This window comes from Meles meles, chromosome 3, assembly GCF_922984935.1.
Source record: "Meles meles chromosome 3, mMelMel3.1 paternal haplotype, whole genome shotgun sequence".
NCBI classification, from domain to species: domain Eukaryota; kingdom Metazoa; phylum Chordata; class Mammalia; order Carnivora; family Mustelidae; genus Meles; species Meles meles.
The window spans coordinates 158,474,030-158,492,950 of record NC_060068.1 but is presented as its reverse complement, the minus strand read 5'-3'; the positions used below and the strand labels follow the sequence as shown (position 1 = coordinate 158,492,950).

General features: G+C 46.6%; 1 protein-coding gene across 1 annotated transcript in view; it reads right to left on the bottom strand.

Moving 5' to 3' along the window:
* The window catches only part of MTMR12 (myotubularin related protein 12), a 75,295-nt gene extending 59,578 nt beyond the window's left edge, over positions 1-15,717 (bottom strand). The window contains exon 1 of the mRNA XM_045999924.1: positions 15,512-15,717. Within this exon, the coding sequence (XP_045855880.1) occupies positions 15,512-15,592 (81 nt within the window). The 5' untranslated portion in view covers positions 15,593-15,717. The remainder of the gene's footprint in view (positions 1-15,511) is intronic.
* Positions 15,718-18,921: the final 3,204 nt, after the last annotated feature.

Here is an 18,921-nt window from a genome sequence, read left to right as displayed (position 1 = left end):
GCTCTTCCGCAAGTCTCCTCTTCGGACAGGGTCCTCCTCCCTCCTCACAAGACCTGTGTTCCCTCCTAGAGCTCTCCCACCTACGGCACTTCCAGCAACAAAGAGGATGAGCCCCAGTGGCTTGTTACTCAGGGTCTCTCTTCAGCACTCCAGGCCTGGACACTCCAACAGCCTCCTGGCCACCTGCACTGGAATGTTCCTAACATCCTCCAAATTCACATTTCAAAATCAGCTCATCACTCCCCTGCTCTCCCCCAACCTGTCCATCCTCCTCTGGGCTCTGATTCAATGGTCAGTCCCATCAGCTGACACCCAGGAGTCCTTCCTTCCTTCCTTTCTTTTTCTTTTAAAGTTTTTATTTAAATTCCAGTGAGTTAACATGCAGTGTAATATTAGTTTCAGGCGTACAATACAGTGATTCCACACTTCCATACAACGCCCACTGTTCACAAGTGCCCTCCTTCATCCCCATCACCCATTTCACCCGCACACCTCCCTTCACCCAGGAGCCATTCTATATATATATATATATATTTCCCCCCCCCCCCACAAGTCATTCTTAACTACTCCCTTGGCCCTCATATCCTGTCTGCTCGGTTTTATCAATAGCTCCAGAATCCGTCCACATCTGTCCATCCCCGCTGCCGCTCTTACTTTCAGCCACCATCACCTCTCACCTTGCACACTGCTGTGACCACAGCCACACTGCCACCATCTAGCCCCCAGTGCGGTCATTGGGCTGGTCAATCCATTATCTACACGAAGTTCAAGCCCCCTGTGAAGCTCTCTCTGGTCCACCCTCCCTCCAGTATCGCAATAATCCTTTACCTTGTCTCCTCCCCAACTAGTGACACACACTGGAGGTTGAGGCCACACCTATGTGTATTTTTTAAATTTTTACTTTTGTATTTAAATTTAGTTCATTAACTATAGTGTATTATTACTTTCAGAGGTAGAATTCAGTGATTCATCAGCTGCATACAACACCCAGTGCTCATCACATCACCTGCCCTCCTTAATGCCCATCACCCAGCTACCCCACCCCCAACCTCCGGTCCAGCAACCCTCAGGTTCCTATGATTGGGTCTCTTATGTTTTGTCTCCCTCTCTGATCTCATCTTGTTTCATTTTTCCCCTCCCTTCCCTTTATGCTCCTCAGTTTTGTACTTTTTAGCCTAGGACAGTAAACCGTCAATAAAAGTCTACTGAAAGAATATGTACACAAAAACATACAAAGACACAAATAATCCTTCATCCTGGTTAATATTCTTTAATCCTAAGCATAGTTCTTTTTTTAATTTAATTTAATTTTATTTATTTGTCAGAGAGAGAGAGCGAGAGCATGCACAAGCAGACAGAGTGTCAGGCAGAGAGAGAGAGGAAGGCTTCCTGCTGAGCAAGGACCTGATGTGGGACTCGATCCCAGGACCCTGGGATCACGACCTGAGCCAAAGGCAGCGGCTTAACCAACTGAGCCACCCAGGTGTCTCCCTAAGCATAGTTCTTGACAGACTTTTTAATAAACAGATCCATTAAAAATCACTACCAAGGGGCACCTGGGTGGCTCAGTGGGTTAAAGCCTCTGCCTTCGGCTCAGTTCATGTCCCAGGGTCCTGGGATTGAACCCCACATCAGAATCCCTGCTCAATGTGAAGCCTGCTTCTCCCTCTCCCACTCCCTGTGTGTGTGTTCTCTCTCTCACTGTGTCTCACTCTGCCAAAAAAAAAAAAATTTTAAATCACTAAGTACATGACTAGTGCCAAGTATTACTGAACCCTTATCACACATCTCACGGGCTTTGTGAAATGCATTCTAGCCCCGTCAGTGGGGCTGGCACATGTTCAAAGCCAGACTTTACTTATTTTTTTTAAAGACTGTATTGATTTGACAGAGAGAGACACAGTGAGAGAGGGAACATAACAAGGGGAGTGGGAGGGGGAGAAGCAGGCTTCCTGCTGAGCAAGGAAGGCCGATGCGGGGCTCAATCCCAGGACCCTGGGATCATGACCTGAGCAGAAGGCAGATGCTTAACGAATGAGCCACATGGGCGCCCCTCAAAGCCAGACTTTAAATATGAAGCCTCATCACTGAAGACAGAGACTAGAAGCTAAATGAATCTACCCACAGTCCAGTTCTAGGGAGCTAGAAACCAAGACAGGATTTGTTTCCTGGAGCTGATTCCTAGGACTGCTGGCTCCCCGCTCCTGGCCAGAGAGCTCACTCCCTTCGGAGCCAGTCCGACTATCAGGCTCATTGCCCTCTGAAAGCACGACCAGGTAACAGCTTTCCTGCTAACCACAGCTCCACTCCACTAACTATACACTGTCTTTAGTGTACAAACAACAATTACCCTGGCCAGAGAACAGAAGCCAGAAGCAGACATGCAGTAAGAGGCGACCTGACAATCTGTCTGGACCCAAAGCAACAGACCACAGACTGAGCGTTCCGGTATCTGGTCTTTGAGGACTCTGCTATTTACTCATCATGCAAATCAGTTCTCAGCCTTAGTAAGTGTTCATACGGCATACGGCTAGCTGGGAACTCTCAAAGACATTTCAGACTAAGCATCTATTATCCATGCGGCGCCTGGGTGGCTCAGCCGGTGAAGCGTCTGCCTTTGACTTAGGTCGGGATCCCAGGGTTCTGGGATCAAGCCCAGCGTGGGACACCCTGCTCAACAGGAGTCTGCTTCTCCCCCTGCTTGTGTTCTCTTGCTTCCACACCCTCTCAAATAAATAATAAAATCTTTAAAAAAAAAAAGCACATTATCAAAATATAGATCTAACTTAAACACATAAATATATAATTTACTGGCGATTTTAGTACGTCCACTTTCATATGCCCTGTGTAATTTATCTTGGTAATGATCCTATAAAGTATTCTCATCCCCACTTTACAGATAAGGCCAATGAAGCTCCAAGAGGGTAAATCATATGCCTGGGCTCATATAGCTAAACAGGTAATGAAGCCAGGACTTTTTCCTCAGGAGTTCCAACACCTGAGAAAGTTTAAAACACAAGTTTAGTACTTCTGGTTTTTACTCCGTTTTTGTAAAAGTTGTACTAAGACATAATTCAGGGGCACCTGGAAGGCTTAGTCAGTAAAGCCCTGGACTCTTGATCTCAGGGCTGTTAGCTCGAAGCTCCACACTGGGCATAGAACTTACTTTAAAAAACAAACAAACAAAAAAATAAATTAAAAAAAATAAAATAAATTAAAAAACAAACAAACAAACAAACAAAAACATAAAGACAAATTCATACACCCTACAGGTCACCTATTTAAACTGCACAATTCAGGGTGCCTGGGTGGCTCAGTCAGTTAAGCATCTGTCTTTGGTTCGGGTTCCCAGTACCCTGGGATCAAGCCCCACGCTGGGATCCCTGCTTAGGAGGGAGCCTGCTTCTCTTTCTCCCTCTGCCATTCCCTCTGCTTGTGCTCTCTGGCTCTATCCCTCTGTCAAATAAATAAATAAAATCTTTAAAAAATAAAGTGCACAATTCAATGGTGTTTAGTATATTCAGAGTTGTACAACTATCACCACAATCAATTTTAGAATATTTTCATCACACCTAAAAGAAACATGGTACTCATCAGCAGAGTACCCGTTAGCATCATCCCGGACACCAACTCTCCAACCCCACTCCTAGCCCTAGGTAACTACTAATCTTAAACTTTTTCCTGGGGCGTGTGGGTGGCTCAGTCGTTGGGCATCTGCCTTTGGCTCAGGTCATGATCCCAGGGGAGCCCCACCAGCCCCACGTCAGGATGCCTGCTCAGCAGGGAGCCTGCTTCTTCCTCTCCCACTCCTCCTGTTTGTGTTCCCTCTCTCGCTGCCTCTCTGTCGAATAAATGAATAAAATCTAAAAACAAAACTTTTTTCCTATTACGAAATAATATCATCAAGTACCCTTTCAACTCTAACAAGTGTTCAGGACAGGGAAACAGGAAATAGCCTCTAATAGTGCATTACCCTAACAACTAAGAAATACTTATGTGCCCATTCTAGATCCTTTATTGCATATTTAGACTGCTTTTCCCCCCCTTACCTCAGATTTTTTTAAAAGGAAGAAAGTAACTGGTCACTAAGGCTCAAATTAAATCCCTCACTCTAGTTTGACAGCTCCTCATTTATTGAATGGCAGTGAAAGTATTACTCATTCATGCTTTTTTTTTTAATTAACAAATAATGTATTATTTGCCCCAGGGATACAGGTCTGTGAATCATCGGGCTTACACGTTTCACAGCACTCACCATACCACATACCCTCCCCAATGTCCATAACCCAACCACCTGTCCCGACCCCCCAGCAGTAGCTGGCGGGGGCATCACTCTGAGGCTCGCTCTTTATTTCTGCTGGAGAGTGATTTGGACGGCTGAGGTGAAGAGCTATGGTCGGCCTTTAGTGTGGTTGCTGACTCTGTTTTTGGTCTTTATGCCCCAGCAGTCATCTGTTAAAGTGATTCCTGTCAAGAAGCATGAATGACTCTTCATCTCAAGAATCATCTCGAATGAATCTCAAATGAATAAATATTAAAAAAAAAAAAAGATTTATTTGAGAGAGAGGGAGGGCATGTGCAAGAGTTGGGGTGGGGAGTGGGCAGAGGGAGAATCTCAAGCAGACTCCACGCTGAGTCAGAGCCTGCCGCAGCGCTCCACTCAGGGCTCAACCCCACGACCCTGAGATCATGACCAGAGCCGCAACCAACAGTCCAACACAACCGACTATGCCACCCAGGCGTCCCTTTGTGCAAACAGGTTTGAAAACACTTGCCCAAGCCAACTGTATGAATCAGAAAATGAGCCAAAGAGCTAAAGGGGGCTCCCTCAAAGTCACACAGAAATGAGCAGAGCACTGGCCGCCCAAATGCAAGCTAACACTTTCAATAAACCAGAAGAAAAAAGGAATCTGCAGTGAGTCTGGAAAAGGTGTTAACATTTGGGGAGGAGGCAGGTGGACAGGAGGACTCTTAAATAGGAAAATGACACATGAAGGCTGCACCCAGCAGGAACCTGGCTGTGGTGAGCAGGGTGACTCGGGTAGAGGGAGAGACTAGCTAAGCAGTTGTGATCTGTGGTTCCTAGCACACAAGATGCTAGCAGGAAGGGTAGAATGAATAGAAATACAGACAGACAAGCAAAGAGGCCACTCCAAGGGAACCCCGGAAACTGTGACTAGTTTGGAGTACAACTGGCTGGCCAGGGAAAGAAGGGGCCGCTGGCAGCAGCGGAGAGGCTAATTTTAAAAGAAAAAAGCGGCAGGACCCCTGGGTGGCTCAGTCGGTTAAGTGTCTGCCTTTAGGTCAGGTTTGGGATGGAGCCTGGCAGCAGGTTCCTTACTCAGCCAGATGCCTGCTTCTCCCTCTGCATATGGATTCTATCTCTCCTTCTCAAACACATAAATAAAATCTTAAAAATAGATAAATAAAAAGCAGAAAGCCAAACCCAGGTTGTACTGGACATCCCCAGGACAAGAGAAAACATTTACAAGAGGAGGACAGCGTAGGAATCCATGGAAGAACTCACTGAAAGAGAAAGCTGTGCAGGAGGGAAGGCCCTCTGGGTGGACAAGAAAGGCACCTGCTGCGGGTAGGGCACAGTCCTGCAAAAAGGCCAGCATCCCTGGCTCTGGACAGCCTCTGAGAATGCAAGGGAAGAACAATGCTGCAGGGGAATAGAGGAAGTCTTGCCACTATGGGGACCTGCACTGGTGGCCCAAACGACGTGCAAACACACAGCGGCAGCTTCTGGGGTAAAGAGTAGTAACCACCACAATCCACGCTTAATGAGTGTTTGCTACATGTCTTAATGACTTTCTGTGGATTGCCTCAATTAAGACTAACAACAAGAGCCCCTGGGAGGCTCAGTCGGTTAAGTGTCTGCCTTCAGCTCAGCTCATGTTCCTGGGGTCCCAAGATGGAGACCTGCATTGGGCTCCCTGCTTGTCGGGGAGTCCTGTTTCTCCCTCTCCCTGCTGTTCCCCTTGCTTGTGTTCTGTCAAATAAATAAATAAAATCTTTAAAAAAAAAAAAAGACAACAATCTTAGGAGCTAAATACTAGTATTTTTATTGCCATTTCATAGATGAGGAAACTGAGGCTCAGAGAAGGCAAATACCCAGACCAAATCCACGCAGCAAGCAGCAGAGCTCTAATTCCAAAGCCGCGCTCTTAACAAGCACATGGCGTTGCAAGTGAAGAGGGCAGCACTGGAATGTGTACGAGTGTTAGAGAAGGTAGCAGGTGGCAACTGCAGGGCTGTCCAAATCTCATCATTTCAGTTAACTGATGTGAATAACAGCAGCTGCAAAAACACATGGCATTGCCTTCTGTGCACCCCCCCCCCCCAACTGCTACATAAATACTAGGTCAGCTGAATAGCCAGCGAGGAGCTCAAAGCTTCGGAACAGGAGCTTCTCCGTGGCCATGGAGCAGGAGGAACCAGGGGCAAAGGAGAAGATGCACGTAGCCTCACAAAGGGCCAGACTGACTTAACGGTAAAGGAGCAATCACAGCAGAAATCAATCCTGCGTGTCCCAGCAGCAGCCCTTGGATTCCACCGTTCAGGACTCAGCTCCCTTGCACCCCCCAGCACGCCTTACGTAAGGTATGAGACAGATGCTCCGACCACCTGGTCCCGACATGCTGTGCGCCTCTCTGCCCACTGCATCAGCCCCTCCTCCCCACACTAGCACCCCCCTCTCACACTGCCCTTTCCAAGTCCTCCACAGCCTTCAGATGAGGCCAGATGCTGCCGCAGGTTCCGCAGCGGCCTTCTGTGCACTCCTCCTCCGTAACCAGGCAGCACCCACCTCTAGGCATTCCAGCCCTCTGCAGACCGGCTGTCTCTCCCACAGGGTGGGAGCCTCCTGAGAGCACAGACTGTTTTTCTGCATTCCTAAGTCCGACACAGAGCAAATGTAATTCTCCCAATTCAAGCTCCTACTACTACTGACTGCATCTAGCAGTTGCTGCGGATCCCGTGTGTCCGGGTCTGGGCTGAGCAGACATCGATATTTCTTCCCATGTTCAAAATAAGCCTGCAGGGAGGACCGTCATCCCATGGCACAGTGGAGGGAAAAACTATGAGACGTAAATATCACACTGGGGAGTAGATCTCGAGAGATTAAAGCAAAACAGTAATTTTCATCCAAAAACTGGGCTCACTCCCTTTAAGGTATCCTCAGGAATTTTAGAACTCTCTTAGCGAGGGGCGCCTGGGTGGCTCAGTGGGTTAGAGTCTCTGCCTTCGGCTCTGGTCGTGATCCCAGGGTCCTGGATCGAGCCCCGCATCCGCCTCTCTGCTAGGCAGGGAGCCTGCTTCCTCCTCTCTCTCTCTCTCTGCCTGCCCCTCTGCCTGCTTGTGATCTCTATCTGTCAAATAAATAAATAAAATCTTTAAAAAAAAGAAAAAAGAACTCTCTTAGCAAGGAAAGCAAAAAGACCAGCAACTCAGGACCATTGTCTGAAACAGGGGGTGGCAATCTGTCATAGGGAAAGGTAGACTGGGGTGTCTGGCTGGCTCAGTTGGTACAGCATGCAACTCTGAATCTGGGGGCTCTGAGTTGGAGCCCCGTATTGGGTGCAGCGATGACTTAAAATCTTAGGGGCGCCTGGGTGGCAATTTGATTTTACTTACGCATATCTTAAGTAAATCATTGAACAGATATGCTAAATGGACAAAATCTGGCCTACAATAGAGTCATTAGAAATGAGGGACGATGGAGGCACCTAACTGGTTCAGTCAAGAGAGCCGGCAACTCTCATCTTAGGGTTGTGCGTTCAAGCCCCATGTTGGGGGCAGAGGTTACTTAAAACGGAAAAAAAAAAAAAAAAAAGGAAATGAGGGAAGAGGGAAAACGGGTCCACAGAATGAAACTAGCAAAATGTCAAAGGCCAAATATTAACAATGAAAAAAGTCAATTAGTAAGTGTTCTCATTAGGTTGGAATTTGAAGTATAATCAAATCATTCTCAAATGTATAAAGGAACAAAGAAAAGAGAAAAAGAAACTTTCAGAGATAGTGAAAAATACTCTAAGAAAGAGTTACCACACAGTGAACTTTCCTGGCATGATACCATGGCAACAACCACAACAACTAAATACTCCACTTTCGTTGGTACCTTAGCTGGGAAAGATTTCTGTACTCTAAGATTAATGATTAAGCACTTTCTGAAACCATCCAAATGGCCCTGACCCGCAACTTCTGAATAACAGTAGCCCACATCGACTGAAACGCAACCACGTGCCAAGCACTCTAAGGATTCGCATAATCACATTTAATATGCACACCAGTTCATATCTACCTATTAGATGGTATTATTCTTCTCATTTTCCAGGTAGAAATACAACCAAGGCTTAAAGGACTGGCCTCAGTCCTTTTTGCTCTCCTGGAATTTGCTCTCCCTTGAGCTGTGCCCTGGAGGCAAGTAGAGGGGACTATGGAAAGGAGGAGGCCCTGTGGTCCTTCGAGCTCTTGGGCAGTTTCACTCCATTTCAGAGTTCCTCTCCATTTTTACCTCCCCCCATCATCCTCCCAAAGCCAAGATGAGAGACTGTAAGAATTATTCCAGGAGGGCCTGGGTGGCTCATTCGTTAAGTGTTTGCCTTTGATTCAGGTCATTATCCCAGCGTCCTGGGATGGAACCTGGCATCTAGCTCCCTGCTCAGCAGGAAGCCTGCTTCTCCTTCCCCCTGCTTGTGTTCCCTCTCTTGCTGTCTCTCTGTCAAATAAAATCTTTAAAAAAAAAAAATTATAGTTCAATCCTACCTCCCAACCTCTCTCAAGAGGTTCATTTTATTTTTTATTTTGTAAGATTTTACTTATTTATTTGACAGAAAGAGAGGGAGAGAGAGCACAAGTAGGCAGAGCGGCAGGCAGAGGGAGAAGAAAAACGGGCTGCACCGCCTGGAATCATGACCTGAGCGGAAGGCAGATGCCCAGCCAACTGAGCCACCCAAGCACCCCTCAAGAGGTTTATTTTAAATGATTCATTAAACTGCAAACCCAGTGTTGTTGTTGACTCCCCAAAACACATCAGAAGTCACAAGTGTAACACAGGAGACACTAAGGGTGGTTTCCTGCTGGAAAAACAACTCAAGGTGCACGCTCTACCGGGAGGGGTCAGCAGTACTACCTTCAAAGCTGACAACCACATTCATGTTACACATCTTTACAGATATTATGCTTGAAACCATGAGGTACAACCACAGACAAAGCAAGAACATACTGAACAGTGGGAACTAACTGCTTTGGTTAAGGTAGCATAACTGACGGTAATTTTATTTTTCTAACTTCTGATGTTTGAAACTTTGCTATATTGTCTTTTTTAAAATATTGTCTTTATCATAAAAATAAATATACATCTTTAAAGGTGATTAAAAAGAAGCTTTGGGGGCACCCGGGTGGCAGAGCCGGGTGGGCATCCAACTCTTAGTTTTGTTTTGTTTTTTTTCCAACTCTTAGTTTTAGCTTGGGCTGTGATCTTGGGGTAGTGGGATCCAGCCCCGCATCAGACTCCACACTCAGCGAGGAGTCGGCTTGGGTTTCTCTCTCCCTCTGCCCCTCCCTGCCTATGCAGGCACATGCACATGCACGCGCATGCCCTCTCTAAAATAAATTAAAAAAAAAAAAAAAAAAGCTTTGGTTGGGGCACCTGGGTGGCTCAGCTGGTTAAGCAACTGACTCAATTTTGGCTCAGGTCATGATCTCAGGGTCATGAGATCAAGCTGCACCGCACATGGAGCCTGCTTGGGATTCTCTCTCTCTCTGCCCCTCACCCCCACACCCAAACATAAGGAAAACTAAAAAAAAAAAAAAAAAAAAATTAAAAGCTTTAGCCTCTGAAAAATCAAATTCTCACTAAAGAACACTGTCAAAAAAGATAGTTTAATGTGGAAGTCTTCCAAGAATATCAAACATCCTGTTAAAGATGTTCCGAGAAAAATCTAGAACTTTAAACTGCTAAGTATGGATTGTCCTCAGCCTAAGCTTTTGATGGCAGCCCTGGTTTTAACATCAGAGGGAAGTAGGGTGCAGAAGAGCATCGGGTTCTAAGACAGAGGGTGCCTGTATGGCAGCTGCTTGATCAGGCTGCAGGAAGTGTCTCTTGACATAGCCTCATGACATCTTCTGATGCTCCATCTGCAGAAGTTGAGTGGTATTGGAGAGGATCCAGGGAGATGCCACAGGAAGCACATGCAGGAGAGAAAAAGAGGAAGCTTTGGGGAGATCATCAGGCTAAAGCCACAGCTAAGAAAGTGATCATTTTAGGAAGAACTTTTGATGTCCTTTTTTTTTTTAAATGTCCTTTAAATCACTGTGAGTGACCTCTGAGCTCCAGGAGAAAACTCTGCCATCAGAAAAATTAGTTTGGAGTGGAAAAAAGTTAGTCTTTAAAAAAGTGATGGATCTAGAGCTTGCTTTTAAAGGTATTTTTTATTTCTAGGTCTGAGCAAAGAAGTCTGTTTTAGGAGAAGCCAACACCTTCTAGTCATGGATCCATCTAAGTCAGCAAAGTCAATAATCCAACACAGTAGTGTTCCACCAAAAAACAATCTCAATCATTTCATCTGCTTTGTAGCCCCAGCGTCTAGAATAGTACCTGGTACCAGCAGGTGCTAAGTAAATATCGGCTGAATGAATTAGCTGTATCTCCAAGGGGCCCTGTATCCGCTCACAGTCACCTGGTAGAGAAGCTAACAGGAACCAAGAAGGAAACTGCCACTAGAGACCATGAATGAGAAAGCACTTTAATGTGTAAATGCCAGTCAGGCCTACAGGCATGTTTCACTAATATTACCTGCATTCATAAATTCAAGGAGAGAAGAACAGCCCTGGAGTGAGACTGTGCGAGTTTAAATTCTGGCACCACCTCTTGTCAGTTGTGACCCCAAGCAAGGTACTACACTAGGTCTCTCCACATCTAAACACACAAAAGGAAGTAATAGTATCCACTGCATATGAGAGTTGAAAGGATGAAATGAGATAGCACAGTTTCTGGGACACAGAGTGCCTAATAAATATTAGTAATTATTCACTGTGTTATTTTGATATAAACCCCCACCTATTATCTCTTGGAAAAACACAAGATCATAGATCAGTTCACTTCGCTCCATGGAAAGATAGGGCCATAAATGAAGATTAGACAATCAAATGCATTCTTTTCCCTGAGGGATAAATGAAAAGAAAAAAATGAGCTCTTAAACCTGGATTTTTTTTTTTACCCTTCCTCAATCTTTGTTTCATTCTTTTTTTTTTTTTTAAGATTTTATTTATTGGGGCGCCTGGGTGGCTCAGTGGGTTGAGCCGCTGCCTTCGGCTCAGGTCATGATCTCAGGGTCCTGGGATCGAGTCCCGCATCGGGCTCTCTGCTTGGCAGTGAGCCTGCTTCCCTCCCTTTCTCTCTGCCTGCCTCTCTGTCTACTTGTGATCTCTCTCTGTCAAATAAATAAATAAAAAAAAAAAAAAATTTAAAAAAAAAAAAAAGATTTTATTTATTGATTGATAGAGACACAGAAAGAGAGGGAACACAAGCAGGGAGAGTGGGAGAGGGAGAAGCAGGCTTCCCGCGGAGCAGGGAGTCTGATGTGGGGCTCGACCCCAGAATCCTGGGATCAGGTCCTGAGCCGAAGACAGACACTCAACGACTGAGCCACCCAGGCACCCCAACGATCTTCGTTTCTTTTCTTGCTTTTTCTTCTCACATATACAAAGAAACCTTTTCCCAAGCTCCCGTGGGCCTGGCTGAGCCACAGGCAGTGCAAGCTCCGGGAGAGGGTTCTTATCTCTGGACTGCAATACTTCTGTGGCGCTGGGTAGGACACTTAACCTTGCAGGGCCTCATTCCCATATCTGTATTACAGAGGAAGAGTACAGTGGTGGAGTAGATTATCTTTAAATTCTCTCCCAAATCTAAAAATCTACAAAGAGGGGGTGCCTGGCTGGCTCAGTTGGTAAAACATGCGACTCTTGATCTCGAGCTTGAGCCCCATAATAAATGATGACAAATAAACTTAAAAAAAAAATCACAGAGCATCTGGGTGGCTCAGCCAGTTAAGCGTCCCACTCTTGATTTCAGCTCAGATCACGATCTCAGGGTCATGGGATCAAGCCCCGGGCTCCACACTGGGTGTGCCATCTGCTTGAGACTCTCTCTCCCTCTGCCCATCCCCTCACCCTCTCATGTTCGTGCACACATTCTCTCTCTCAAAATAAATAAAATCCTTAAAAAAAAAAATCACACTGCTTTCTTTGGTTCTTTGTGCCACCTAATGTCTCCCCATCACAGTGTGTGTTTCTGTTGTGGAAAACGGGTATAAGTTAAAACGACATTATAGGCTAACAACAGATATGGAAAGACATTTACAATACAGATTTCTGCTGAAAAGGCAGATTACAAAATAATATGATCAGCAATATTAAACCCATTTTAGAAAAAACATATGCATACACCTACACGCATATCTGACAGGGTATACTCTGAGTTACTTACAATTTTTCTTTAAAAAATTCTTTGCAAATCTATATTTTCTTATTTTTCTACAATGAACACTTACAGCTTCTGAAGTAATAATTCAAACAGGTGTTTTATTTAGCAAGAAAAATGGATCTGTCTTCCAAACTCTAATCCAATGCCTCCCTGAAGGGGAACTCAGCACCTAGCATTCCCTTGCATAGACGCACAATGTCCTTTGTACTGCTTGTCTGGGACTAAGCTGGGATGGTGATGTTGAGATGTTTCTAGAGGTAGTAACAGATGGCTGGTACCACCAAGAATGACCCAGCTCTCTCCCTCCCATTCACCTCGATTTCCAGAGCCATTGGCTTCCGCCTTACAAGCTCTACTGATTTGTAATCCTCTGGGCAGAGTTCAGAAAACATGACCAAAGGCCCTAAACTATAGTTCAGGATTTTATTTTATTTTTTATTTATTTATTTATTTTTAAATATTTTATTTATTTGACAGAGAGAAATCACAAGTAGGCAGAGAGGCAGGCAGAGAGAGAGGAGGAAGCAGGCTCCCCACGGAGCAGAGAGCCCAATGTGAGGCTCGATCCCAGGACCCTGGGATCATGACCTGAGCCGAAGGCAGAGGCTTTAACCCACTGAGCCACCCAGGTGCCCCTAGTTCAGGATTTTAATGTGCACATTCACTGATGCAAGATCAATGACAGATGTCAATCCTCTCTAATCACAAAGAGAAAATAAGCCATTGTCTTTAAAAGCATCCTCTTCAACTACTTTACCCAGTAAAGTGCTACTGTTTCTAACTCAAAGTGCTGACTCTTGACAGACTCTGGCGTACTGAAGAAAACCACTGTTGAGCCTTCCTAGATCTGATCAGCCAACAACAAGCTGATCACCAGGCACAGGTATCGCTGTATCGTAAGGCGTGAAGACTGTTCCGGCAGCGCAGTGACGTACCAGCAGAAAGGTGCCCGAGAAACCTGCGATTTCCTGGCTAACAAAAGCAAAACGCATACAGAGAAGTGACAGGAAGACATACACCAAAGGCAGTAAAGATGAAAGCAACATGAAGGAAAGGAGTAGAAACAGAATGACAGTCCAGAGAAGTGTTCTGAGGAACTCCTCCTACTGAGTGAGTCAAGAGGTTGTCAGACTCAGTATTCTCAGAGGTACATAAGCTACACCTCAAAGCTGTTCACGTCAGTTTCCAATACTATGATACCGAGCAAAGGCTATATATTTAAAAACAAACTGCTTCCTCACCTTATCTTTTAAGAACTATAAGCAATTTAGGTCAGAGCCCTTCCCTCAGTTCAAAATATTTTTAGAGACAGATTACAACAAAGAAACATAGTGCCTACATAGCACTATTTCACTGCAAGAAAACAAAACTGCCAACTATAAGGATGCGAAAAATGTGACCCTTTTGGAACTGAATCACTCCCCTTCTCTAATTATCCCTCAAAGGAAATATATCAGGCACTGTGGGCAAAGAGGAAAAACATGCCTAATTACAACATGTGCACTTGGTGGATGAAAAATTTGAACATTCTTGAACTCTGGCCACATTTCGGAAGACTTTCCATTTGTAGTTTAATCCTGAACAGGAAAGGTTAAAGATCAGTTGTACTTCAGCAAGGGCTCAATCAAAAAGACACAAAGAGAAACTGACATTACTAACCCGCAAGACAAGGGAAGCCTGTTGAAAATTCAAGATGACCCTGCCTCCTTATCAAGGATCTAAGGAGGAAGTGGTTATTATTTTCAAATTAGGACTAAAAATAAAACCCATTACAAGAGTATTCTCAACTAGTGAAAACACACACATTATGAACTTGAAGATGCGTGTATGAAGGCTTCAAGCCTCAGGTGGTCTTACAGAAACAGTCCCTGATCAAGACTGGGAAGGCAGCTGAAGACAATGAGTTTGACAGTGCTCCTGCACATTACTGCTTAAACTACTCGGGAAAGTAGGAAAAACCTTCAGGAATCCAAAATAAGAATGCATCTCATTAGGCATCTGGATTGAGAACTATTGCTCAAGAAGTCCTCACGATGGCCTAGAAGCTATAACCTCTCCAACCTGGTTTCCTACGACTCTTGCCCTCACCTTCTAGGCTTCTTCCTTCATGTTCTTCCAACACTCCAGACTGCCCTCCACCAGCTCTACTCTGTCCTCAGACCCCAAACATCCTTCAAGTCCACTCAAACGCCACTGTGGCAAGGAGGAAAATGGTGCCTTTCCTTTTCCCCTGATATTTATCACCTTCTAATATAACCATGTCATTTACTTACGTTTACTTTACTTATTGTTTACTCCGTTCTCCCTCAAATACGCGCCAGGAGAGTAGGAATCTTTTGTTCACTGATGTACATCCCAAGAGTTCAGAACAGTGTAGGAGCTCAAAAAATATTTTATGAATGAATGAACTTGACCGTAAAACTCCAGGAGGAAGGCAAGAGGGGGTGAAATGAAAGGGGGAAGAAATGACAGAGGGGAATTCACAAGGAAGGGAGAGAGCCGCACTGCTTGCTGATGGGAGGCGGGAGGCAGTACACGGTATCCCGCCAGCGGCATCAAACGGCACCTTTACAAGCACGCAGCTGAGACAGGCGAGCTCTGAAGACTCAACTGAGAAATTCCAAGGGCAGGGCAGACCCACCCAGGCGGCGGGCCCTGGGCAGGTCCCCACCGGGGCCCAGAGCACGCAGCCCTTCCGCTCCCGCGGTGCCCACGACCCCAGCTCCACGCCAAGGCAGGCAGGGGGGGCCCGGGCCGCAGCACCTTCCCGGCTTCGGCCCCTTCATCTGGCCGCCGGCGACGGGGCCCGACTCTCGGGCACCTGCCTGCCCGCGCCGGAGGTCCCCATCTCAGCCAGCGCGAGATCCCAGCGCGCCTCCCGAAGGCTTCACCCCTCCCGGCTCTCCTCCCGCACACGCACAGGAAGCGCCCGCGGCCCTCCCCGCAGCGGGGAGGGGGCTCCCGGCACCCCTCGCCCCGGCAGCTCCAGCCCGACGCCCTGCCCGCGCGGCGCCCCCTCACCTCAGGGCGCACGTACGACACGAAGGAGGGCTTGGGCGCCTTGGTGCCGCCGCCACCGCCGACTACCCCTTTCCCCAGCATACCGCCGCCCTAGGAAGCAGCGACGCGAGGGAGCAGAGGCGGCCGCTCGGGAACGGCAGCGGCGGCGGCCACCAGCACTGGCGGCTGGGGCTCCGCCCATCCCCAGGGCCGCAGCGGCCGCGGCGACGCCCGCATCCGGCTCCGCCACTGACACCGCTCGCCCCGCCCACTCCGCGCGCGGGCCCAGGGAGTCGGGAGCCCGTGGCCTGAGGCCACGCCCCCTCCGCTCGAGGCCGGCGTCCGATGGGCAGAGATTCGCCTTCGGAGATAGGCTCCGCTCCGGCAAAGCCCGCCTCATGCGTCCTCTGATTGGGCAGAAGGCGCCGCCGGCCTAGCTCCACGCCAAGCTACTTCTTGAATGAACCTGGAGAGATGTTTCCTCTGGCCAATCCAGAGAGTGTTCTTTCCGGACTCTCCGGCGATTGGAGAGCAAGAATGTCGCTGTCGTCCAACGATCCTACGGTCACCAAGGTGTGTGGTTCATTGCTTGTGTGGTTCTCTTCCTTTGCTTGCCTTTTTGGTTTAAAACTTTGAAAGTGTGGTGTATCAGAACCCGCTGTAAGAGTTCCAGATCCACACTGATGACGTCCAGATTTATTACTTTAAATGTTGGCAAAGATGAGACAAATGATTGTTAACAGACGCTTAGGAATAAGTTTGAATGTTTGATCATAAAAGGCCTGTCGACCTCATTTTCCCGCTGTTTTTTCGTTTCTTTGTGTTATAACAGAATAGCAAAAGCCCTTAAGAGACTTACTTTATCCACTTTATTAAGTTACCGATAAAAATCCTCATTTTTAGCGAAAGTTGCAAAGAAAATTCATTTTAATTTCACATTTGGTGCCAAGCATTGTGTTAGACACAAGTGAGTAAGACAGGACCTGCTCTCAAGAAAGTGAGTTTTCACTTGAAAGTTTTAACAAGAAAGTAATGTTAAAGACGAATAAACATATGCAGTTAATTTTTTCGGTGTCAGGCACTGCGACTAATGCTTTTTACCCTCTTCATCTCCATGAGCGTCCTTCCCAAAGCCACTCCACATAAACATAAAATCTAAGTGAAAACGAATGTGCTTACTTTTGCAAACAGTTTCAGGACAAGTCCTGTAGCCGCGTTTCCAGTTCGGTTGCCCTCGTCAAGCCTACCAGTATGGCAGGCCCGGACCCCCTCTACTACTTCTAGTAGAGTAGAATTATCCTGGTTTTCAGGTGAGACGGTAGATGCAAGGAATTCGTCAGGGTCTCACAACTAGTCACTGAGGGAGCTAGGATTCCAACCCAGGTTTGTCGGATTCCAAAGCCCCCCCCCCCCCCCCCCCCCCGTTCTTAGCATCGTGATTATGCAAATTAGGAAGGAGCACAAAAAGCGGCCAGTTCTAATTGAGAAGGCCAAGTCAGGCTCCATAAAGAAAGGCACTCTTCGGGGCACCTGGGTGGCTCAGTGGGTTAAGCCTCTGCCTTCGGCTCAGGTCATGATCTCAGGGTCCTGGGATCAGGGAGCCTGCTTCCCCTCCTCTCTCTCTGCCTGCCTCTCTGCCTACTTGTGATCTCTGTCTGTCAAATAAATAAATAAAATCTTTAAAAAAAAAAAAAAGAAAGAAAAGAAAGGCACTCTTCAGGGAGGTGTTGAGGAACGAAGTTATTTGTTCAGACTAAAATATCACTCTTTCACGGTAGCTGTTACTTTCAAAGTGAAATGACAGGACAAATTTTTACTTTCTTACTTTTCAAAGGACTTTGAATTTCTATGGTTTTCCGCCATAGTATGTTAGTTTGGGTACCTATAGCCAGGGCTGGCTTTTTGGACATGCAACTAGGGCAGTCACACAGGACTCGCACTTAGAAGTATTTGGGGTTTAATGCTCTGCAGTTGCAACCTTGAATTTCTTAATCATTTCATCTTGAATTTATGTGGGTTTTGTTTTTGGTTTTTTTTTGTTTTTTTTAGATTTTATTTTTTTATTTAACAGGCAGAGATCACAAGTAGGCAGAGAGGCAGGCAGAGAGAGAGAGGAGGAAGCAGGCTCCCTGCTGAGCAGAGAGCCTGATGCGGGGCTCGATCCCAGGACCCTGGGACCCTGAGCCGAAGGCAGAGGCTTTAACCCACTGAGCCACCCAGGCGCCCTTGAATTTATGTTTTTTAAGTGAAATTTGATGGGCCGATGGAGCAAGCCCAGGGGTCTTGGGGCCTCATTTCCTACACAGTCCTGCCTCCCATCTTTGCCCCTACTTCTTCCCTGGTGCTCATTCCCCTGGCACCTTGCCAACCCCCCAAGCCAATCCCATGACTGCTGCCCACTCTGTTGGGGCAGCAACGTCACTGCTAGGAAGGAATGAGAAGGGAATCTTGCACTCCACCATGGCCATCCACCTCTCACCCCCATGGGTGCCTGGACACGGACTAGGAGATGATTAGGGTCAGGCACAGCCCCCCACCCCACCTCTTCCTATGTCCCTGGGTGAAGTATACAACCATCCTTGCTGGAGACTGGAAGTGCCATGGCTACTGGTGGGAATCTCTTGCCCATCTCCATGCAGATACCAAATGTGGCCAGGCACAGCAGTTCTAATTCCTTGGGGGTCACTCGTGCACTGTGGGAATAGTAGTTGACTTCCCTGTCCCTGGCCAGAACCCCACATTTCCATTTGGGAATTTCCATTTCCATTGAGCTTTGCAAATTATGTAGCCGGCCCTGCCCATGCCCTTTATGATCTCTGTGTCTTTGAGCAAGGTATTTGTCTCCGTGCCTCTGTTTCTACATAGTGATGACAGTAGCAGTGATAATTATCTCAAGGGCGTTGTGGATTGTTCTGAAGCCTGAAGATGATCTGGGTGATGCCCAGTAAGCAACAAGAACTGAAAAGGTAACTGCTGTCTGGGTACAATCCTACCAAGCAGGACATAATTTAGCCTCTTTCCCCCACCCCAGACTGTAGAAGGAGAAGCAAAGTGACTTCTCCCAATAACCAACTGTAGGACTTTGTATAACAAAGAGGTTTTGTTTTTTGCTTGTTTGTTTTTGCTTTTAATCTCTAGTCCAGTCCTGGGACTAGGAATAACAGCTTTTATTTTTAATCGACTACACGAAATTTCCCACTCTTCAAGCCATCCCATGTTATGATAATTACTTTATCCTACTCTTCAGCATCCATCTATGGTCAAATTGGTTTGCAGTGTGATAATTCTGGACACTGGACACAACCACTGCATTCATACACCCTCAGGAAACTAGCCAATACAGCAAGCAAGGAAAGGTTTTAGAGAGTGGAAAGGCTGGCTGCCTCCAGAAGCACTTTAGACTCAATGATGAAAATCCACACCTTTTTTTT